General features: G+C 36.2%; 1 protein-coding gene across 4 annotated transcripts in view; it reads right to left on the bottom strand.

Moving 5' to 3' along the window:
- The window catches only part of MICU3 (mitochondrial calcium uptake family member 3), a 76,896-nt gene that overhangs the window by 31,527 nt on the left and 20,606 nt on the right, over positions 1-24,763 (bottom strand). For 3 of the 4 annotated variants that reach the window (XM_070459975.1, XM_070459973.1, XM_070459976.1), the window contains exons 2-6: positions 21,378-21,531; positions 16,885-16,916; positions 12,002-12,080; positions 5,724-5,771; positions 2,393-2,475 (exon numbers count right to left, since the gene is read on the bottom strand). In XM_070459975.1, the coding sequence (XP_070316076.1) occupies positions 2,393-2,475; positions 5,724-5,771; positions 12,002-12,080; positions 16,885-16,916; positions 21,378-21,531 (396 nt within the window). The remainder of the gene's footprint in view (positions 1-2,392; positions 2,476-5,723; positions 5,772-12,001; positions 12,081-16,884; positions 16,917-21,377; positions 21,532-24,763) is intronic. The other variant, XM_070459974.1, reaches the window with a different exon arrangement.

Below are 24,763 nucleotides of genomic sequence, written 5' to 3'. Positions count from 1 at the left end.
AATTTAAAAATACAGTACAAACTGTAAATTATTTTATTAACACATATATTCTATACTCTATCTTAGTGAAAGAGTTTTTCTCTTTAGCAAGCATTATTAATATTCACTTTATAAACAGGCAGGAGGATCACAGATTTTACAAATCTATTTTACAAATCTACAAATAACTCTGCCCAACTCCACCTCTGCTTTTGGGAAGTCTTAGCTGTTTATGTGCATGTGTGCTAAGTCACTTCAGTCGTGTGTGACTCTGTCCGATGCTATGGACTGCAACCTGCCAGACTCCTGTGTCCATGGGATTCTCCAGGCAAGAATACTGGAGTGGGTTGCCATTTCCTCCTCCAGGGGATCTCCCCAACCCAGGGATTGAACCCGAGTCTCTTACATCTCCTGCACTGGCAGGCGGGTTCTTTACCACTAGCACCAGTTTGGAAGCCCTTAGCCATTTACAAGCAACAACGAACAATACAACATTAGTACGGCCACTGCAGAGTAGACCACTCCTTTAAAGGAAGAGCAACTTATTTCAAGAGTGTAGAGTGGAAACAAATTGAAGTTCTACAAGAATGTTTTACCTCCCACCTCCACAAACAGATAAGAGTCCCAAAGACATCTACACAAGCAGCTTCCAATGCACTGAGTTCCAAAAGGTAACCTTTAAGACAGTGGGGTGGAACTTGGCCGTGTTGCTATAGAAAGTCTGTTGGATACTGTTTCGATTATAAGGCCCATTCTGAAAGTCCTAAAGTACAGCTGTACACTATCATGACAGGGCTCCAGTGAACTAAGTCTGCCCATCTTAGGATGTTAGCAACATCTCTCTCTCTACTGCAATGAAACTCCCCACCTCCCCACCATCGCAAGCAGCACTGCAGTGAGGGACCCTTTGTGGGTCCAGCTCCCCAGATGCTCAGGGGCTATACTCAGCCAAGGGCTACATGGAAGCCTTTTGACAGATCCCAGTAGTTAGTTCCCTGCTTCCTTTTGAGCGGCTGCTAATTTGTTCTGGTAAGGATTTCCCTCTCACCTCTTTCCTACCATGGAAAAGAATGGTTTCATAATTTCTCTTCTGTGCTCCAGCCTCTGAAGAAAATACTAAGCTATCTAAGAGGCTTTCCAAGGGACTTTTATTGGCTTGTAACAAAGGAAAAACAGAAAATGAAATGGCTATTTATGTTATTTTCCCCTTCTCTTTTTGCTAAGCAAGTAGAGGTAAATATTGAGTTGCACATAAAGGCTAAAGGAAGACCTTGTTACTGGGAGGAGTAAACTAATGTTAACCTCTGTTTTGGAGAAAATCAGAAAAGGCATTTTGCCACAGACATAGATACAGGATACATGAGTAAAAAGAGAAAAATTCCAGAAGGAGAGGGTGGTTAAGATGAGTGAGTAGCTGATGATGCTGCCAGACCAGCACCAACATGGGACCAGGTAGTTAAGAAAGACTGGAAGACAAATACCAAGAACACGCTTATCAGCCCTTGGTCAAAGACAAGGGAAGGCAATGGGAGAATGGGTTAAGACTGGAATACAAGGCAGCAACTAATGGAAGAGAAAAAAAAAATAATGTAAATCCTTTAAAGAGAAGGAAGGGAAGTTTCATGGTAAAGAGCTGCTTGTGGCTGGATGGCTAATATGACAGGGTCTGGGCGTGTACAACAGCCCAGGCTTGCCTGTCACTCACTCTGTGGAAAATATACATTTCAAGCCTCCAGAATATGAGTAAACAATTATAATCATCTTCATGTGTGTGTGCTCAGTCACTCAGTCATGGCTGACTCTCTTGAGACCCCACGGACTGTAACCCACTAGGTTCCTCTGTCCATGACATTTTTCAGGCAAGAATACCACAGTGAGTTGCCATTTCCTTCTCCGGGGGATCTTCCCACCCAGGGATCAAACCTGTGTCTCCTGCATTGGCAGATGGATTCTGTATTACTGAGCCACCTCAGAAGCCCTATAATCATCTTTATACACTGAATAAATTTATATTTTTATAGTGTAAAAATAATTCAAAATAAAGTACATGAATATAATACATTTTATTAAAGTAAAAGCATAATACTTTTACTCTTTTTCAACAATGTGCTGTGCTTAGTCACTCAGTTGTGTCTGACTCTTTGCGACCCCATGAACTGTAGCCTGCCAGGGTCCTCTGTTCATGGGGATTCTCTAGGCAAGAATATTAGAGTGGGTTGCCATGCCCTCCTGCAGGGGATCTTCCCAACCCAGGGATCAGACCCAAGTCTCTGGCATTGCAGGTGGATTCTTTACTGTTTGGGCCACCAGGGAAGCCGTTTTTCTACAATAGTTATTCTAAATAATGCAAAAACATAAAAAATATAAGTAAGCAATATATGTATTGATAAAATGTAACCAATAATATACATACCACCAAAAACTCCTTTTTATCCACCATCTCATTGCCATCTGTGTCAAACATGTTGAAAGCTATTCTAAACCCTGCATGTGGCTCTGCCAGACAAAAACAGGAAAGTATTTGTGAAATGGAAAAATGTTTTCAAAGTTCAAAATCCACATTAGTTGTAAACAATTCATATTCTGTGCAGAAATACTGTAACCAAGAAATTAAAAGCAACATGTTACTATTAGTTAAATATAATAAAAACTATAAGTAAGTATATATACTTCTGCTTTATATATTAGCACACTTAGTAACACAGTTGATAATATACTTGAAATCTACTTGTGTGATACTTGCTGCATATCATTGACAGTAAAATCTGATTACCTTCCTTCCAAAAATAAATATTTCTTTCTTATCCAAAGTCTGTCAGTTTGTTTGAAAGGAAAATATCATCTCAGTACATTTGAAATATTTTTAATATGTCAGTTAGTTAGAGCAGAAGAAAAAAAAAATGCAACACAATGGACCAGCCTAAAATCCTGGGGAAATTATAACTGAAAAAACCTACAAAAAAGAAGTCAGGTATGAGAGATTACATACTTGGGGTTGAACTTCCAGAGGCTTCAAATACAGAAATATAAAATAAAAAGGACTTGAATAATTAATTCATTATTTCCCCCCAATATAAGGAAAAACTGCTTTTCTGAGAAAGACGTTTATACACTATGAATTGCTGTAATTGTATGAAACTTTAAGATTCAATACCTCTTCTCTTTTCACTTCTAAAGCAGAAAGATGAATGCTTGGACAGACGAAAACTTCAACACATCCTTCAAAGTGGATCTCAGTGTACATGCTTTTTTCAAAACATTTGACCTCTTTTGAGATGACTGGCAAAAAGTTTAAAAAGGGACCTCCCACAGGTACACTTGCCACTACGTATTTTGAAATTGTGAACCCAGTAAAAGCAAAGCACATAGACTTGCTTTCTTAACCAGTAATAGCTGTCTCTGAAAATAATGGAAATGAAAGCCTTTTATGCAAGTTCATGTTTTGCATGTATTTTAGGAATCTGGACTTACTTTCATTCTCACTCACTTGAGGAAGAAATAAAAAGTTACAGCATCTCCGATGACCAAGTTTGAAGCTTTAAAAAGATCTTGAAGATACACACAGAAAGAAGTCCTCACAGCATTGTTCGGAAGGGAAAACAAAGCCAAAGTAATAAAGGGGGAACCATGGACAGCTAACGTGGATTACCTAGCTCACTTCCTATGCGCTTAGTGGTTCAGTCGTGCCCCACTCTTTTCAACCCTGTGGACTATAACCTGCCAGGCTCCTCTGCCCATGGGGATTCTCCAGGCAAGAATGCGGGAGTGGGTTGCCATGCCCTCCCACAGGGGATCTTCCCAACCCAGGCATCAAACCCAGGTCTCTCACATTGCAGGCAGATTCTTTACCGTCTGAGCCACCAGGATAGCCGACGAATACTGGAGTGGGTAGCCTCTCCCTTTTCCAGACGACCTTCCCGACCCAGGAATTGAACTGGGGTTTCCTGCATTGCAAGCCGACTCTTTACCCGCTGAGCTACCAGGAAGACCCAAACAACACCCATAATTACAGAAAAGTTAGGATCTTTGAGTGCTGTGACTCTTCATTTGGAATTCAGAACTCATCTTAGAAAAAGATTCTAAATTGAAAAATTATAATTAAATAAAACCCATAATGTTTTTTGGGTTTTTTTTTTTGTGAAGAGTCACAGCACTCAAATATCCTAACTTTTCTGTAGCAAGCAAAAATCACTATATGGGATTTTTTCTAACATGTTAAAACCAATCCTGTCCAAACTCAATATGTGGTTTTCCTCACCAGTTTTATTTTACTCGTACCTACCACTCTGCTGGTTCAGAGACTTATAGCTTCTAATTTTGCATCCAAAGTTGTTCTAGCTAACAAGATAACTTTTGAACAAGTCTCTGAGACACTCCTTGGCACCTACTCCTCTAATTTCCATGGTGACATTCATCCTTGACCAGACTCAAACCATCAGAATGGCTTTCCAGTCTGGAATGTCCTCAGGCAGTACTATTACTAACTGCACAATACTTACTTTTCTTCAGTCATTTTAAATGATTTTGAGCCAGGAGAAAAAAAGGGGGAAAAAAAAAAGGCAGTAATTTTTGAAACACACATGTGTGCACACGTACACACACATTTCCCAAACTTCCTGTGCCAGAACTCCAACATAACATCATCCATCATTAAATTCAGAATAAAACAGTGGCTGTGTTATCTTCGAATCATAGAAGTATAGGAATTTTAAGACTGGTTTCTAATGATGCAGTTTTATTGATGTTCTTTTTTCCCATAAATATCCATAAACATCTCCATAAATATCCATAATTGGAAATCCCACTAGTCACTTTCTTGCATTCATTTGCCAGTTATTTTCTGAGAGGCTACCATGCGCCTGACACTGTTCTTGATACAGAAATGAACAAAAAAGATAAAATCTTTGCTACTATGGACCCACACAGACAAAAACATGTAAACAAATAAACAAATACTTTCAAATAGTTTCCATGCTATGAAGAAAATACAATACCGGACAGGGAGAAAAAGGGAGAGATGGAAGAGGGAGCTATATTAAGGAGGGTGGTTAAGTAGGGCATCCCTAAGCTTTCATGTTTCAAAGAAAACATGAATTATTTTTATTATCTGGAGGATCTTGAGGAAAAGCATTGACAGTAGAAGGAACAGAAAGTATAAATGAGACTTCAGGGATTTAAAATGTCAGATAGATGGTTGGAGCACAGTGAACTACAGGGTGTAAGTTCCCCCATTAAATGCAATGAAATTTAACTGTCACTTTAGTAAACTCTTCATATATTTCAAAAGAATTGCTGTATATGAAAAGAAAAGAATAATGAAGCTGTTGGAGGATGTATGATGTGTCTCCTGATAGACTCGGTTGTTAAAAGACTCATTCTTTCACATTAGTCTTGCAGAAAATGTGATTTGAATGAGTGTAGCAGAAAATTTACATATTATTACCTGTCCTTACCTTTAGGCTCCCACATAGATTAAACCACAAGGACTGATGTAGGATATTAAATTCTTAATTTATGGGCATTTTATTACTATACCATAAGCCATAATCATATTTATGGTTTTGACACTTGATAGTACTATGCTTAGCATTTTCCACTGGCATTTAGACATGAATTTTGCAAGACAGCATGGATAGAACTAAACTGATTTTCAAAGTAAGAGAATCTAAAAAAGGATTTATTTCCCAAGGTTATGCTTGAGAAATAAAACTGCATCCAGAAATAGATTTAAGGAGTACACTTACTTGTTAAAATACATAAAAGAAAAAGATACTCTGTGTAAGAAATCACACCTAGAAGAAAAATAGTATTAGTTATGCTATATATAAAATATTTCTTTCATATTTATCAAGTAAAATATTATTCTTATAATAGCAGTAAGTAATAGTTACAAAAAAATTCAGACTTTAAAGAAGATGCTAAATATTGTTTTAAATGAGACTAAACTATTACCATAAGATCAGAGCAAAAGAAGAAATAAATTTTACTTTGTTTCATATGCCCTCTTAAGAAACAAAATTCACATTAATGCTTCCAGATATACTGACACAAAAGCAAAATTAATAATGTTTATATATAGCTGTAAACTTTAAATGTGTTGCTAGAGCTTTCAACATATGAACCCAACGAAAGATTAGAAGGCTGAGAATGGTTAGCTCTGTGAAGGGCTTAATGACTTCTTGGAAATCCCTGAATAAAACATTTAGGTATTCTTGCTTAGAGATTGGACTGCTGTATTGCATTCAAAAAATACAACTCTATAGTTACTACTTTTCTGCCTTTAAGTTATCATTCATTATTCTTGACACACTGCATGCTTCTATTAGGTCTAAGAAATTTTAATTTTAATTAAATGGCTTACACTTTCTGCATGTTGCATCCTGAGTTCTCTGTAATCTCATAATAAACTTTAAAAGGAGTTTGTTTAAAGTAAAGAAAAATATATATTCTGTTACTCAAATTCTTGCTTTTGAATGATAACACCCAAAACTAGAATTAATGCCTTAATCGATTTTCCAAGCAGATCCTGAGAATATTAAAATCAGGAATAAGCCAATAATACTTATCCAGATACTAGACAGTCCTCATGTTTGGTAAAACAGTATAAAAATTCTTAAATGATCAGATCGTAAACCTTAAAACTCCACTTTACCTGATGTTCTTTGAGGCTATCCTCTTTGTTACAGAACAAAGAGAAGAGGAGGCACTGTCAGGCGGTCTGTCAGAAGAGGTGAAGGGACAGAGCTAGGAGGCCTGAAAGCATTCCCGTCTTTTGTTTATACTAGAATATTGTGACCTATGGACATAGTTCTGGTTGATTGCCATGAATGTTATGGGAGAAAGATTCTGGAATGGTCAATGTGTATAAAGATACAATACCTAGATTCCATAGGGATCCCTCAAAAAAAAAGAAAAAAAAAAAAAAAGAATTGGAAATGGGCTCTGTATCTCCACAATCCAGTCTCACTGACTTGTTCCAACTGATGTGGTGAATACACAAGAGATGCCGGTTAGTGAAAAGAAGTTTAATATCTGCTGTACATCTTTTACTTGGTACTCAACTTAAGAGTCCCCTCAGTGAAGGATTACTTAACAGTAGGTGTCCTGATCATGAGTATTACAGTAGACACTTGTTGGAAGTTCGGAGTTTTGGGGGTGTTTTGAGGAGTTTTTGGTTCTTGAGGTGGTGTCATCCACAGCAGAGAAAAACAAAGTGAGAAGCTCATGATAAAATTTAATAAAAATGGTCAAGGAGAAGAGAAAATACTACTAAACATGAACTGTAGATTCATAATGATTTTAATTACAAAAATGGAGAATCATTAGACTAACCTTTCAATTTGTTTTAAGGTCATCCAGAGTCAAAAATAAAATAACAGTAAATGCTAAGCATATAGTAAACTTGTGATCTTTAGAAAAAGAGGATAAGAAAGATGCCAACTAGGTTTCCTTTGAAAGTTCAATTTAAGAAAATTCTAAGGCATGTTCCTTTAAAAGCACCACACTGTTTAGTTCCTATATCCTGATACATTACAGCTGGCTATTATAACTAAGTCTGTGTAAGTCATGTTTTTTGTAAATGTTACATACCAATTAAATTTTTGTAAAACTGTCCAACATTTTATGCTGGGTTGTATTTTAAGCTGATAGAATTCTTTCGTTAAGTTAGTCTTCAGCTCTAAAAACTTAGCTTTAAGATTCCTTTTCCACCTAATTTCTTTATTAAAAAACAAAACTGTAACTCTCTACTTTACCTACCCAATGGTTCTAAAACTTGGGTACATGGATTACCTAGATAGTCCCATCACTATGACATAGATCTGCCCTGTTCTACAGGGTAGCCACTGACCACATAGGGCTACTTAAATTTAGAAATAATTAAAAGTAAACAAAATTAAAAACTCAATTCCTCAGATACAGTAGCCCCATTTCAGGTTCTTCATAGCCACAAGTGACTCCAGGCTATGGACTCTAGGGATATGGACATTCCGGCCACAGTAGACTTTTCTATTCAATAGCACTGAATACATCATATTTCCTGAGAAAAATATACAAATCTGCATACAATTTAAGAAAGATTCAGTTCAGTTCAGTCACTCAGTCGTGTCCGACTCTTTGCGACCCCATGAAGTGCAGCACGCCAGGCCTCCCTGTCCATCACAAACTCCTGGAGTTTACTCAGACTCATGCCCATAGAGTCGGTGATGCCATCCAGCCATCTCATCCTCTGTCATCCCCTTCTCCTCCTGCCCCCAATCCCTCCCAACATCAGGGTCTTTTCCAATGAGTCAACTCTTCGCATGAGGTGGCCAAAGTATTGGAGCTTCAGCTTCAGCATCAGTCCTTCCAATGAACACCCAGAATTGATCTCCTTTAGGATGGACTGGTTGGATCTCCTTGCAGTCCAAGAGACTCTCCAGAGTCTTCTCCAACACCATAGTTCAAAACCATCAATTTTTTGGCACTCAGCTTTCTTCACAGTCCAACTCTCACATCCATACATGACCACTAGAAAAACCATAGCCTTGACCAGACGGACCTTTGTTGGCAAAGTAACGTCTCTGCTTTTTAATATGCTATCTAGGTTGGTCATAACTTTCCTTCCAAGGAGTAAGTGTCTTTTAATTTCATGGCTGCAGTCACCATCTGCAATGATTTTGGAGCCCAAAAAAATAAAGTCTGACAATGTTTCCATTGTTTCCCCATCTATTTCCCATGAAGTGATGGGACCAGATGCCATGATCTTAGTTTTCTGAATGTTGAGCTTTAAGCCAACTTTTTCACTCTCCTCTTTCATTTTCATCAAGAGGCTTTTTAGTTCCTTTTCACTTTCTGCCATAAGGGTGGTGTCATCTGCATATCTGAGGTTATTGAAATTTCTCCCAGCAATCTTGATTCCAGCTTGTGCTTCTTTCAGCCCAGCGTTTCTCATGATGTATTCTGCATAGAAGTTAAATAAGCAGGGTGACAATATACAGCCTTGATGTACTTCTTTTCCTATTTGGAACCAGTCTGTCGTTCCATGTCCAGTTCTAACTGTTGCTTCCTGACCTGCATACAGGTTTCTCAAGAGAGAGGTCAGGTGGTCTGGTATTCCCATCTCTTTCAGAATTTTCCACAGTTTATTGTGATCCACACAGTCAAAGGCTTTGGCATAGTCAATAAAGCAGAAATAGATGTTTTTCTGAAACTCTCTTGCTTTTTTGATGATCCAGCGGATGTTGGCAATTTGATCTCTGGTTCCTCTGCCTTTTCCTAAAACCAGCTTGAACATCACGGTTCACATATTGCTGAAGCCTGGCTTGGAGAATTTTGAGCATTACTTTACTAGCATGTGAGATGAGTGCAATTGTGTGGTAGTTTGAGCATTCTTTGGGATTGCCTTTCTTAGGGATTGGAATGAAAACTGACCTCTTCCAGTCCTGTGGCTACTGCTGAGTTTTCCAAATTTGCTGGCATATTGAGTGAAGCACTTTCACAGCATCATCTTTCAGGATTTGAAATAGCTCAACTGGAATTCCATCACATCCACTAGCTTTGTTTGTAGTGATGCTTCCTAAGGCCTATTTGACTTCACAGTTCAGGATGTCTGGCTCTAGATGAGGGATCACACCATTGTGATTATCTGTGTCATGAAGATCTTTTTTGTACAGTTCTTCTGTGTATTCTTGCCACCTCTTCTTAATATCTTCTGCTTCTGTTAGGTCCATACCATTTCTGTCCTTTATCGAACCCATCTTTGCCTGAAATGTTCCTTTGGTATCTCCAATTTTCTTTCCCATTCTGTTGTTTTCCTCTATTTCTTTGCATTGATCGCTGAGGAAGTCTTTCTTATCTCTCCTGACTATTCTTTAGAACTCTGCATTCAAATGGGAATAGCTTTCCTTTTCTCCTTTGCTTTTCACTTCTCTTCTTTCACAGCTATTTGCAAGGCCTTATTAGACAACCATTTTGCCTTTTTGCATTTTTTTTTTTCTTAGGGATGGTCTTGATCCCTGTCTCCTGTACAATGTCACGAACCTCCATCCACAGTTCATCAGGCTCTCTATCAGATCTAGTCCCTTAAATCTATTTCTCACTTCCACTGTATAGTCATAAGGGATTTGATTTAGGTCATACCTGAATGGTCTAGTGGTTTTCCCTGCTTTCTTCAGTTTAAGTCTGAATTTGGCAATAAGGAGTTCATGATCTGAGCCACAGTCAGCTCCCAGTCTTGTTTTTGCTGACTGTATAGAGCTTCTCTATCTTTGGCTGCAAAGAATATAATCAATCTGATTTCAGTGTCAACCATCTGGTGATGTCCATGTGTAGATTCTTCTCTTGTGTTGCTGGAAGAGGGTGTTTGCAGTGACCAGTGCGTTCTCTTGACAAAACTCTATTAGCCTTTGCCCTGCTTCATTCCGTACTCCAAGGCCAAATTTGCCTGTTACTCCAGGTGTTTCCTGACTTCCTACTTTTGCATTCCAGTCCCCTATAATGAAAAGGACATCTGTTTTGGGTGTTAGTTCTAAAAGGTCTTGTATGTCTTCATAGAACCGTTCAACTTCAGCTCCTTCAGCATTACTGGTTGGGGCATAGGCCTGGATTACCGTGATATTGAATTTGCCTTGGAAATGAACAGAGAGCATTCTGTCGTTTTTGAGATTGCATTCAAGTACTGCATTTTGGACTCTTTTGTTGACCATGATGGCTATTCCATTTCTTCTAAGGGATCCCTGCCCACAGTAGTAGATATAATGATCATCTGAGTTAAATTCACCCATTCCAGTCCATTTTAGCTCGCTGATTCCTAGATTATGACTTGCCTAATCCTATAGCCTCCAAATTTAAGCCTCCCTTTAACTAAAAAGAATTTCCTTCTTCCATCCATTTATCTTTCTTAGATTATATTTGATCCAATTTTATTTTCCCATGAGAGGTATTAAGGAAATACTTTTTACATTCACCAATTTACCCCATTCTTCTGAGCTTTGAACTTTCTTGATCCTATCATTCCACTCTAAAATTTGAATGGCAATCTTAACACAACTTCCAGAAAAAAATTTCTAAGAACTTTAAAGATATCAAAGCCCAGACTTCACAAAGATATATAAACCCTAGTTATGAAAAGCCTACAATTTAAGATAAGGTGTCTCCTCCATCCAGAGTCCATGAGATCTAGGTATAAACAATTTGAATTTCTAATTCTACTTAGATAAACATATATGAATTATAGTTATTCTTTTAAAGTATTTATCTTCATGTTAAATATATTATTTTCAAACCAATATTGGTTAAAAGTGATAAAAAAGAAAAAGTTAAGTTTATACAATTGCTTTATATTTTTATTTTGTATATTCTTATATTTGAATATAAAAATATATATTTCTAAGAAACATTCCTTTCTAAGATTAAAGAGATTACATTGATCAGTTTCTACTATAAATATTTATAAAAAGCTCACTGTAAAAGAAAAGTGCAGTAACAGCTATATAATTTGACTTCAAGGACATACATGAATTAATGAGTTAACATATATACAGATGTGGGTAATACAGTAAGTTGAAACAACTGGATTTTGCTGTGAGTTTTGCCTTTTAAAAAATGCTCAAATTATACAGCCAAAAGACATATCCAATGAGCTTTCTACTGATTAAATTTAAGAAAATCTGGAAGTAAATGGAATGAAGAAAAAATAGATATTTGGAAATCATTATTTCTGAAAAATGCTTTCTGTAGGTAAATATAATGTATACTTCTCAATATGGTTAAAAAGGTTTTTTTTAAACTGTCAAAGTTCACTTTGTTGGAAGATATGAATAATGTATCATAAATAAAGTAACATAAAAACCACCTTTAACCTCACTACCAAGAAACATTCATTATTAATATTTTGGTAGTTTTCTTTTTAGTTTTTTTCTCTCTGTACACAGACACATATATAACTGCAAAATTATTTAAGCATGAGGAAAATATGCATGTATAAATAGTATAAACAATACAGTGTCAGTACTAAAATACATAAATACTAAAGTTAACTTACCTTTTTCTTTAAGATTTCGAAATAGCTTTGATGATCCTTTCCAAACTGGTGGTGTTTCTGATAGCATTTGATTTAATTCCTGTTACATAAAGTATCATTATACTGATTAACAGGTAAGCCACTTATTTATAAAATAGACCAAAAATATTTAAATGCCTATGCAAAAAAAATTCTCTGCTTAGAAGACCTCAGATAATGGGTGTATTTATACTACTTTCTCTGTGGTCTATTCAACAGTAAAACCCAATATTTGACCAAAAGTGCAAAAGTAAAAATGAGTGATAAAGATGCTACATTAAATTCTATTAGAGCTACCAAAATTTTCAGATAAATGTATTAATTGGAGATATATAGGGCTTCCTAGGTGGCGCCAGTGGTAATGAATCCACCTGCCAATGCAGGAGATGTAAAAGATGCAGGTTTGATTGCTGGGTAGGGAAGTTGCCCTGGAGTAGGGAATGGCAATGCACTTCTTGCCTGGAAAATCCCATGGACAGAGGAGCCTGGATGCCTACAGTCCATGGGGTTGCAAAGAGTTGGACACGACTGAGCACCAGCACCACCACATATACATATTATATATGTATATATATGACAATCTAAGATAAAACAGTGAATTTAAGTTCTGGGGCCAGTTAGAAAAGGATGGTTCCATGGAAGCCGTAAGAAATGGTGTACTCCTAATGCAGGTCAGATAGGATCAGCAGGTTTCACATACTGTCTGTTTTCTGTAGCCCATTTGGATTTAGGCAATTCTGGGGTTGATGAAGCAACTGGGCAACAGATTATATTGGGAAAGAATGAAGAGTATTTTATAGTGACTTAAAGAATGATGACATCAGATGAAGTGGGAAAACAGGCTGTTATTACGGTCACTGTTGCAATTTTTTCCTAATTTTAACCTAAATATTCAGTAAAGAATACACACTCCAATAGCTGATTAGTCAGTTTTTTTTTTTTTAAACCAAGCAGAAGCGAGACTATTTTGGAACACTTAAACATTTGACTCATTGCTCAGATACCAAAACAATCTTGTATTTGTTGTGCTTACTTGTGTTAAGAGCAACTAAGTGAAAATTATAAATAGGTTAATTGTGAAAAATTATTAAAGGATTTGGTGAGATAACTTGAAATAATTTGAAATTTAAAAAAAAAATTAGTCTGCTAAGTAACACACTGAAAAAAAACAAACAAACACTAGGAAGTGCTTCTTTTCCAGATCTGATTTTTGCTACTCAAAAGTGTGGTTCCCTAAAGGCCCTGGCATCATTACCTTGCCAGACAGCTTGTTAGAAATGCACAATCTCAGATCCCATCCCAGATCTACCGAACCAGAATCTACTTTTAACAAGATCTATGAATGACTTTTATGTACACTCAAGTTTGAGAAGCACTTTAGATCAATCCTTTCCGATGTGTGTGCTAAGTCACTTCAGTCGTGTCCAGTTCTTTGTGACCCTGTGGACCATAGCCCAGGTATATCAAAATGCTGTCCATGGGATTCTCAGGCAAGAATACTGGACTGGGTTGCTGTGCCCTCCTTCAAGGGATCTTCCCTCCTTTCCCGATGTAGTTGTACCTTAAAAAGCCCTGTGACATTTATAAGCCATCTTTTCATTACAGAGCTGAGTTAGCAGACAAATAGGGAATCTCTGGGATGGCAAAAGCAGGAGAAGTATTTTTAGGGGATCTGTAGAGGCCCTGAAGTCCATCTGTGAGCCCTTGCTCTCACTTCCTTCATAATGTTATTCCGCAGAGCAGGTAAGAGATGCCACCAGTGCTGAGCACTGCTGACTAGGACAGCAGTGGCACGGAGGTTAGGATTCACAACGACTAATGATGTTTAATGTTTAAGCAACAGTCAATTCATAAAGATTTCTGTTAAAACAGGAGATTAAAAAGTATTTTGAGTACACTTTTTACACTTTCATTTATACTGTCTCTATTATATTGATATTACCTCTCTTTCTCCCTTTTAACTCTTTTCATGTATTAAACTCCATTTCTTCTACTCAGCAAAAATTTAAGACCAAAAATTCAGAGCCACCCTCTATTCTGAGTTCCCTCTATGTGCTTAGCAATGGGCTAATACACACCTTGTTTAATTCTAAAAATTAATTCTCATTATGCATATATTACTGAGTCTTAAAGAAGATAAGTAACTCACTCAGGATCACACAATTAGTCAATGACTGGCCAGATCCTTACTCACTCTAAGCAGTTTATTTTTGTAATAATTTAGTTCTGTGTGGTCTAGATCATCCAACTGACACACGGATCTTTCATGTCAATTTTAGGGGCTTTTAAATTTTATTAAAATTTGTATTTCCACTCAGGCTCGGACTCTCTCTCCCCACTCCCAGTGCCTATCTTAGCCTCTTAAAGGCAGTAGTATTAAAGACAGAGAGTTTGATTGGCTTTTGTCCCTGGTTTCTGGGGGCAAGACTCCATCCACATCCTTAGACCACACCAAAGTTTATGCCAAGGAGAAGAATCAGGATGGGGGCTGACCTTCAAAAACAACCTCATGACTCAAGGGTTGGGGGTGTGAGCTAGCCTGACCTTTGGGGAGGGGGCGGGGGAGAAGGAACGGAGATTGAATTCATTTGTGTGGTCAATGATTTGATCAATCACAGCTATGCAATGAAACTCCCAATAAAAACTCTGGACACCAAGCTCAGCAGAGCTTTCAGGTTTGTAAACACATGGGTCTTCCCAGGATGGGGCCATACCCTGATCCCTCAGGGAGAGGGTACAGAAGCTGTGTTCAGAACCCTTCTATACCTTGCTGCATGTGTCTATTTGGCTGGCCTTGATTTGTTCCCTTATAATGATAATTATAAATTGGAAATCTAAGTGTAGAATGTTTCTGAGTTCTATGAGTCTAACAAATTATTAAACTTGAGGGAAGTTGTGGGAACTATCTGAATTTGTAGCCACTTGGTCAGAAGTGTGGGTGGTCTGGGATCCCTTGAAATGCAGCTGGCATCTGAAATGAGGGCAATCTTTTGGGGGATTGGGTCCTTAAATCTGTGGGGTCTGATGCTAACTCTGGATGGTCAGTATCAGAATGAAACTGCAGTACTGCAAGTAAGGACTAAATATTTGCTGGATTGAATTCATTTATCTAGAATTATAGATGCCTTTTAAAGGATTTATACAATTTTCCTGAGTACAATTTTTTAAATTAAATACTTAATATATATGTTATCGGAAAATTAGGAAGTACAAAAAATAAAAACAGATTGTGATCCAGGGATTAACCACAATTAAAATTTTTATTTAATCTCATTTAATTGCATTCTTTATTTTTGTCATTCTTGTTGTAAATATTGAATAATTTTCTATGTAAAGTTTTGTAACTTACTCTTTGCACTTAATATATCACGATCATGTTTTCCTGCCAAACATTCTTCATTTTCATTTTAATGGGTACACAGCAGTTCTGATATGTAACTCTTTATATTCTTAAAAACTGAACCCAGAAGAGATATTGCTTATGTGAATTATATTTAATTATATTTAATGCGTGTGGAAATAGAAATGATACTTTTCTTATTGGTCACACCCCATAGCATGTGGAATCTTAGTTTCCTGGCCAGGGATTGAACCTGTGACCTCAGCAATGAAAGTGCTGAGTCCTAACCACTATGGTGATTTGGACACTAAGTCATGTCCAACTCTTTGTGACCCCATGGATTTAGCCTGCCAGGCTTATCTCTTCATTGGATTTCCCAGGCAAGAATATCAGACTGGGTTGCCATTTCCTCCTCCAGGAAATCTTCCTGACGCAGGGATCAAACCTGGGTCTCCTGCATTGCAGGTGGGTTCTTTACCAACTGAGCCCCCAAGAAGCCCCCTAACCACTGTGCCACCAGGGAATTCCCAAGAAATGATATATTTTTAAAATGCAAAAATACATAAGCACATATTCTATTATCTCTCAGAGTACGATGTCATCACTCATCAGGAAGCCTCTGGTTAACTCCACTGTACCCTTGTGAGAGAATGAGATTAACAGAACAAATAACTTCTCAGTATTATTATGAAAATAGTCTTGACTTTATGGATGCCCCTAAAAGGTCTTTGCATGTTAAGAAAAATCAGTTTATATTACTTTGCAATGTGCTGTTTTATTCAACCCTATGTTTTTCAGGCCTATTCATAGTTCTCATTTTAGCTCTTCTTTGTCTTTCATATGCCTACTTCACATTCTTTTCTTAATCTTCTACTAATTGACATTTATATTGTTTCTAATTTTTTCAGGACTCCTGGTATAAGCATGCAATGTTTCTCTTATAAACATATCTAGAAGTAGAATTTTTGATATGCATAAGATATTGCCAAATTTCTCTCAAAAGAGAAAATACCAACTTACATTCTCATCTGGTTCCTCCTTTCTATCCTTGATATTTACTGGTATTGTTAGATTTCTGGAAGCTGACTACCTGATGGGTGTAAAACAGTATCATATAATTGGTTTAATTTGCATATCCCTGATTACTAGTGAGATTTGCATATCCCTGGTTACATACATTTATTGGCCTCTCTGGCTATGTCCATCCATTATTTTCTTATTGATTATCTTTCTTATATTGATTTACAGGAGTTCTATATAAGATACTTAGCCTTTTCTGTTAATAGGTTGCAAGCATATTCTCCCACATGTCATACCTCTTTTAAGATTGGTGACATTGTCTTTTGTGTGCCAAAACTGTTAATATTTAATTTAGCAAAATTTGCCAATAATCTCCTTTGAGTTTAGCTTTATGTATATTTATATCTGTACATATCACAATGTATGCATCACAAATATATATACACATATATATACACACATTTAATTGTGAGCATGAATATGTATACCAAGAGCTTTAACTTACCTGTTTGGAAAGTGACTTCCATGTTTTAGCAACTATAAAAAACAAACATAAAAAAGTGGATAATAAATACTTCATATAATATATACAAAAATCTAGTAATCATTTACATCATAACTCATGACACTGACTTTTATATCTAAAAGGCAAAGTTTTTTTTAACCTCAAGATGTGGACCTGTGTAAGTTATACATTTTGTATTTGTCTCATGTACTATATTCATAATAAATAATATCAGTGGAGTAGAAAACATATTTTCCATAATCATCATCTCACTTTGGGGATTTCTGGATTTACAAAGTAAATTAACTTATCCCAAGTTAAATGTCCTAGGGCTAAAAACACAAATAATGATATTCATTAAATGTTGTTAGATGATGTTAGAATATAAAATAATAGAGAAATTATAATTTTAAGGTGCTACCCGTGATCTCTGCTGTGTTAGTATCTCAGATTATAATTCGAAGGTTGGGTTTCTCTACAGTGAATGGGAAGGACAGGGCAAAGATAAAAAGAGATGAAGGAGAGAACAGGCGATGTTCTAGGAAGACTTGGCCTGTTTTCCACTCTTCTCTAAGAATGTTACAGTTGAATAAAATACCAGAGGTCACTTTCTCTTTCTGATTTCTCCTCACATCCCTGAAGACCTCAAACACTATAAATCTCATAGTATTAAAACAAGCGCAGTCAAGAGTGCTGTTTCTTTGCTCAGATTTGAATACTGTGACTATACAATGCCTGTCCAAGAATTATCTCCAGGTTTGGATGTGATTAAGCCCTATAATACAGCTGTATTCAGTTTAGTTCAGTTCAGTCACTCAGCCGTGTCCGACTCTTTGCGATTCCATGAATGGCAGCACGCCAGGCTTCCCTGTCCATCATCAACTCCTGGAATTTACTCAGACTCCTGTCCATCGAGTCGGTGATGTCATCCAGCCATCTCATCCTCTGTCGTCCCCTTCTCCTGCCCCAATCCCTCCTAGCATCAGGGTCTTTTCAAATGAGTCAACTCTTCACATGAGATGGCCAAAGTACTGGAATTTCAGCTTCAGCATCAGTCCTTCCAATGAACACCCAGGACTGATCTCCTTTAGGATGGACTGGTTGGATCTTCTTGCAGTCCAAGGGACTCTCAAGAGTCTTCTCCAACACCACAGTTCAAAAGCATCAATTTTTCAGCGCTCAGCTTTCTTCACACTCCAACTCTCACATCCATACATGACCACTGGAAAAACCATAGCCTTGACCAGACGGACCTTTGTTGGCAAAGTAATGTCTCTACTTTTTAATATGCTGTCTAGGTTGGTCATAACTTTCCTTCCAAGGAGTAAGCGTCTTTTAATTTCATGGCTGCAGTCACCATCTGCAATGATTTTGGAGCCCAAAAAAATAAAGTCTGACACTGCTTCCACTGTTTCCCCATCTATTTCCCATGAAGTGATGGGACCAGATGCCATGATCTTAGTTTTCTGAATGTTGAGCTTAGTAAATATTAACTATTTCAGCTACAGCACAATAATGACAAGCAATAATTTTTCTCCATGGTCATGTGGGTTTTTCTATATAATTAACAGTTGTTAATGTAAATAATATATCAAATTCAAGATTATAAGATAGACATTTTTTGCTATGCAATTTTCTCTTTTAAGCAATGTAATAAGTCATTTTAAGATCACAAGGGAAGAACTATATTCTAAAATTTAGCAAACTGATTTCTATGAAGATAGTTTTCCTTTCTATGTAGTAACAACATCCTTTCTTTACCTGAGATAGTTAATATGGAACCCTGTAATCAAGTGATTAAAATCACAGGTCTATAAGGTAGACTTCAGCATTTAACCTTAATTATAATACTTTATACATTCATTTGATAGACATCTTCCTTTATATAGTGAACATAACAATGTAAATAATTTTATTATTCTGTTGCTTTTGAAATATAGCAGTACAAAGGGAAGAAAAATAAATGGTACAAAAGTACATGCATATGCTCTTATGCAGTGTTCAGAAGGCATTTATCAAAGAGGAAGTTAGACACTCTTGAGTTTTGTAGGGTTTATGAGATTTCCAGGGTAAATTATTCACAAAAGACATATTCATTCTGCCGGATATGTCACCATGTTCAGTATTACTGGCTTTTTTAAAAATAAAACTAAAGAGCCTTTAAGATTGTTCTTCAAAGGATTTTCTGATTTTCTAAATTCTTTATTTCAAATGAAGTTACTGCATATATAAGGTAAAGAGAGACTTCATTCTTTTGGATATATTTTATTTCTTAGGCTATAGGTTGATGTTCATTATATTTTTGATACATTTATGTAAGTCTGAACTTTTTAAACAATAAATTCTTTAAAATTAAAAAATACTTGAAGCTACATGAAAATAATTACTTATTTTAGTTCCAGATGGAAAATTTACCTTTTAGGTTCTATTTAAGTAGGTAAAATAAGAAATTTTCTTGATTTCAAACACAAAGTTATAATCAGTGATCTGATGTATATCTCAATTAACATTTATTTGAATCACAATTATTAAGCAAATGTTTACATGGCACAGCATTTTCCTGTTGATATTGCCATAAAGTTAAGGATTTTAAAAATAATGGTTCTGAATTCAAGTGATAATGATGATGATAACAATGACACCTAGCAAAGCTTATTAAGTGCCTATTGTATATTGGTATTACACTAAACATAACTGATATCATTCATCCTCAAAAAACCTCCCAAGACTTTTTGTTACTTTCACTTTTATAAATGAAGAAACAGAAGACTAAATAACTTACTCAGGTTCCCAAAGCTCATAAAAATTGCCAAGGTCTAAACACAAGTTTGTCTAACTTTAATATGCTACTTTGATATATATGAATATTCCATCTCTGAAGCATATTTTCTTTTTTGAGGTAAATATTTCTTTTTAAAGCCCTATACTTTAAAAAAAAAGTTTTTGCAAATATCTTGATCTTCAGTTATCATTTTTAATTACATCTTAGAAGTACTGATTAGATAATAACTGAAGTTGACAGAGAAGGAAAAATATCGTATGACATATGACATGTCTTATACGTGGAATCTAAAAAGAAATGATACAAATGAACTACTTACAAAACAAAAAGAGAGTCACAGACTTAGGGAATGAACTTATGGTTGCCAATACACACTGTTGTTCTGTTTAAAATGGATAATCAACAAGGTCCTATGTATAGCACATGGAACTCTGTTCAATGTTATATGTCAGCCTGGATGGGAGGGGAGTTTGGGGGAGAATGGATACATGTCTATGTATGGCTGAGGCCCTTTACTGTCCACCCCATCACAACATTGTAAATTGGTTATACCCCAATACAAAATACAAAATAAATAAATTAATTAAATTTAAAAAATAAACTAATGTTAATCTGAGTTTCTTGCTTAAAGAAAACAACTGACAATATTTGTTATCAATAATAACATCTGAGATTTCAAGTGAAAATTAAAATTTTGGAAAGCTTGTATACACCATGCATCTGACAGCTATCCAACAAGCAAAGACTTTTCTGATAAGATTCTGATGGTATTAGTGTGATTTTTAAAAAATATTATACAATGAAATATGGCAACATTTGACAGATCGGTGTAATTTAATGAACCAATATTTTCCAGCTGATAGTACAAAATTATATCAATATAAAGCAAAATGAGCCATTCAATAAAGTAAATGTAGGTCAATGGATTTTAACAAAACAGATGACAAAAATGTCAGAGTCCACATTGCAAGTAAACTTTAAGAAACTACCAGCAGCCAAGTATTGATATAATACCAAAGAAGAATATCTATGATTATTTGAAAAAGCTTTTGTAATACCCTTCCCTTTTCCTCCTTCTATATCTGTTAGGCAGATTTTGTCCATATGTCAATACTTTCTGAAAACAAACACTGCAACAAATTGAACACAAAGGCAGATATAAGAATCTAGATGTCTTCTATTAAGTCAGACATTAAAGTGATTTTGTAAGAAAGTACATAATGCCAAAAAGTTTGAGAACCACTGCCCTAACACATGGAAGGGTGAGAAACAATCAATCTACATTTACACTGCAGGAGCCATGACAATATTCAGAAGAGATACAGGAAGAATTCTTGTCCAAATCTAACTGCAAAATCAGTCCTCTGAGTTTTTCTGTCCAGGCTGTATATAAGAACTGATTTGGCAGAATAAGAACCTTTATCAAGAATATTAAAAATAAGGTGGGTGTTTATTCTGATGTATGAGAAAGAGGGAACAAATGAAATTTCTGAAAAGAGAAAAGATACCAGTAGGGGTTTATTAAGTATTAGTCTGGTAACATCGTATCTTTTGATACACAGTATCAAAACATCAAAGCATAGTATTGTTTGACGTACCACATTACTTGGTTAGTTGTTTTGAAAAACTTACACTGCTCCACAACTTTAAAAAATAGAGATAAGAAAAAATGTCATAACAGTGTTGAGATAAACTTGAGAAATATACTTACTTTTGGGCTCGTCTGTTGTAACAGCCAAAATAAAATCATATGGAGTCATGAACAACTGCCCTTCACATTCTATAGAAGCAAACAAACGAAATCGCCTTTCCCGAGACGTAGCATAGAGGTCCAGGTCTTCGACTTCTGTTCTGCCAACAGCAACCTGAAGTTAAGAAAGCAAATAAGTCTGGACTGTGTGAAGTGACACCTCCTTCTAGAAGATACATGTCTTCAATTATGCTGATAGGGAATTAACAGAGCAAAAGAAAAAAGGTGAAAATACATAACCATAAACAAATATCCACATGAATAAAGTGAATTAATGTTCAAAAGATCTTACTATGATTATCATTCAGATTCTGAAGACTTTATTTACACTGGCTCTTTGAAGGACTTGTGATTTCTTTCTTTAGTTTCAGTCTCGGAGAACGTTAAGTTTCTGAGCTAGTAGTTTCTTCAGAAGGAACACCAACACTTGCTGAATGCCTACTATGTACTCTCTATATAGGCCTACTTATTTAATTAGAACTCTTTTTCTGTAGTCTATTAATTTTCTAAAAGAAGAAAAGGAAACCATGATAGGCTGTTCATGGCAGCCATTAAGGAAACCATTTAGTGGCAGAGTTTAGATTTGTGCTGAAGTTGCTAACTCTAGATCACTATGCTAGAGTTACCACCAATGATCACTCTGAATTCTACCCAAGGTTAAGATAAGCAGAATGAGAAGTGTGAATGGGCAGAAGGGAATCTCTTTTGTTTTCCTTAATTTTAAAATCTTTCCTTGTAGATAAATAATTTCTATTATTTATTTTCTTTGAACTGTAACAAAATTTTTAATGCTTTTTTTCCTGATTCCAAAAGCAATGCATAGTTACTGTATATAATTCAGAAGACAGAATTGAAAAACTTATAATTGTTTATGCTTTGCCAAAAAATCAGGGTTATACTATACTGTCTGGTTACCTGATTCTTTTTACTAATTAATAAATCATTTTTCCATGTGACTAAATAGTCTAGTAGACCATTTTTAGTAACTATGCACTATTTCATAGTAAATGTTTGTTGCCTAACTTAATTAACTAATTAATTCCACATGGTTGAATATTTAGGTAATTCATAGTACTTCACTACTATAAAACAATGTTATTAATAATATAATGGCCAGCCTTGAAAATATTTAGATATATCTATAAATAGTTCCTTGGGATTAATTCCTGGGAGTAAACTTGATTGGTCAAACAGTCATTTCATACACATTATCAAGATGCTTCCAGGAAGCTTATGGCAATTTACATGGCTAATAACAATAAAAAATTATACCTTTGCACATTTCACACAAAACATTTTATATAAGAAAAAATTCTTATTTAGGATGACAAACTTAATCTCCTTATTGACTCTTCTAAGTCATTATGCAAACTGTGTACAAACTTAAAATTATTTACACATACACTATTTTGAGAAGTTGTATCAAAACAGACCATAAGAACTTCCAGTAAGGAAACTACATTTTATATTTCTAAGTTACACCTTATTAAATGAAAAGCCAGGCAAATTATTAATCTTTTTTCTACTACTCTGAAGACTAAGACTTTTTAAAACATAATGGAAATAGTCAAATAAAAAAAAATTTTAATGCCTTTTTTAAATGGCTTGTATAACAGGTAGAATCTAGTCTCAGCCCTTAAAGAATATATGATCTACATAGGTGGACAAAATGCTAGCTGGAGAGACAAAAGGTACAAACATGGAAAAGAGTAACTCAGAGTAAAGAGAAGAAAAGTACAATAGATTGAGGTTATGAAGAAGGCTTTAAGAAGACTTCCCTGGTGGCTAGGACGGTAAAGAGTCTGCCTGCAATGCGGGAAACCAGGATTTGATCCCTGAGTTGGGAAGATCGCATGGAGAGCATAGCAACCCACTCCAGTACTCTTGCCTGGAGAATCCCACGGACAGAGGAGCCTGGCAGGCTACAGTCTATGGGGTTGCAGGAGTAGGACACGACTGAGCAACTAGGCGCACATGGGTAAGGAGTCACTCAATCACTCAGTGTCAATAATGAGCAATAATTTCCCTGAATACTCCTCAGGGATCCATCTACCAATTAAGTCCCCTCTACACCTATTATCTCAGGGGGTTTTCTTCCTCTCTGGGCAGGGAAACCAATCTTGTCTGTGACCACAGTTTACTCTCCTGTTTTCTTCTTGCTAAGCCATTTCCTTGGGCCAAGGTGGCCCCCATCAACCATGACTCATCTCCAGTGAATTTCCTGGAGGACCACTTGATGTGGGGCACTCACTGCCTCTGCACCATAATTTGAAGTCATGCTTCACTCTAACACCCGGAACCACAATTTTTGCCTATTTCCTGTGACCTAATATGCACTTTATGTGTGATTTCTGCCCTTACCTGTTATCATTACTGCTCATGGGGTGCCTGTTGCTTTCTCATCAAACTATCCCTCCTTAGGCCTGGTCCCAGCACATCAAGCCTGCTTGACTGCTGCAGCTGGCAGTCTGATCTACCTATGAACTAGTGCTGACGACTCCTCCTTTTCCTTAACTTCTACCAACAATCAATTAACAAAGTCTGTTGTTCTCCCTCTAATTTCTCACATCCACCCACTGCTGCTACCTTTGTTTAAGCAATCACTGCTGCTGCTGCTGCTAAGTCACTTCAGTTGTGTCCAACTCTGTGTGACCCCACAGACGGCAGCCCACCAGGCTCTGCTGTCCCTGGGATTCTCCAGGCAAGAACACTGGAGTGGGCTGCCATTTCCTTCTTCAATGCATAAAAGTGAAAAGTGAAAGTGAAGTCGCTCAGTCATGTCGGACTCTTCGCGACCCCATGGACTGCAGCCTACCAGGCTCCTCCATTCATGGAATTTTCCAGGCAAGAGTGCTGGAGTGGGTGCCATTGCCTTCTCCGAAGCAATCACTACTTCCCTAAAATTTTAGTCATGGCTTGTGGTTTTCGCCTCTTTTCCATCCTATGTTGAAAGAAAGAAGAAAAAAAAAAAAAACACGCAGAACTGTGGAACAATTTGAATTCTTTAAACACAAGAAACAGTTTCAGAAGAATCTGAGTTAAAGGTTTTCATTAAAACATCACTGTATGTATGAGTTCTACCTCTTGTTGCCTTAACAAAAGTATCTGTCATTTTTTATAATGGCACTAGGTGCCTACTGGTCTATTTATCACCTTAAAAGAAGGTGTGGGGAGGAGTTTGGGAATGGTTTGTGCCCCAGACTAATACATATATTTATAAATATATATTTACATCCCTAAGAGGGCTATATATATACACATATATTTGGTACACATATATATGGCATATATATATATATCCTAAAGGGGAAGAATATGATTTACATATAAAAAAGATAACCAGAGCC

Source organism: Odocoileus virginianus, chromosome 32, assembly GCF_023699985.2.
Source record: "Odocoileus virginianus isolate 20LAN1187 ecotype Illinois chromosome 32, Ovbor_1.2, whole genome shotgun sequence".
NCBI classification, from domain to species: Eukaryota; Metazoa; Chordata; class Mammalia; order Artiodactyla; family Cervidae; genus Odocoileus; species Odocoileus virginianus.
Note: the sequence above shows the minus strand (reverse complement) of the source record. Positions and strands in the feature narration are given on the sequence as shown.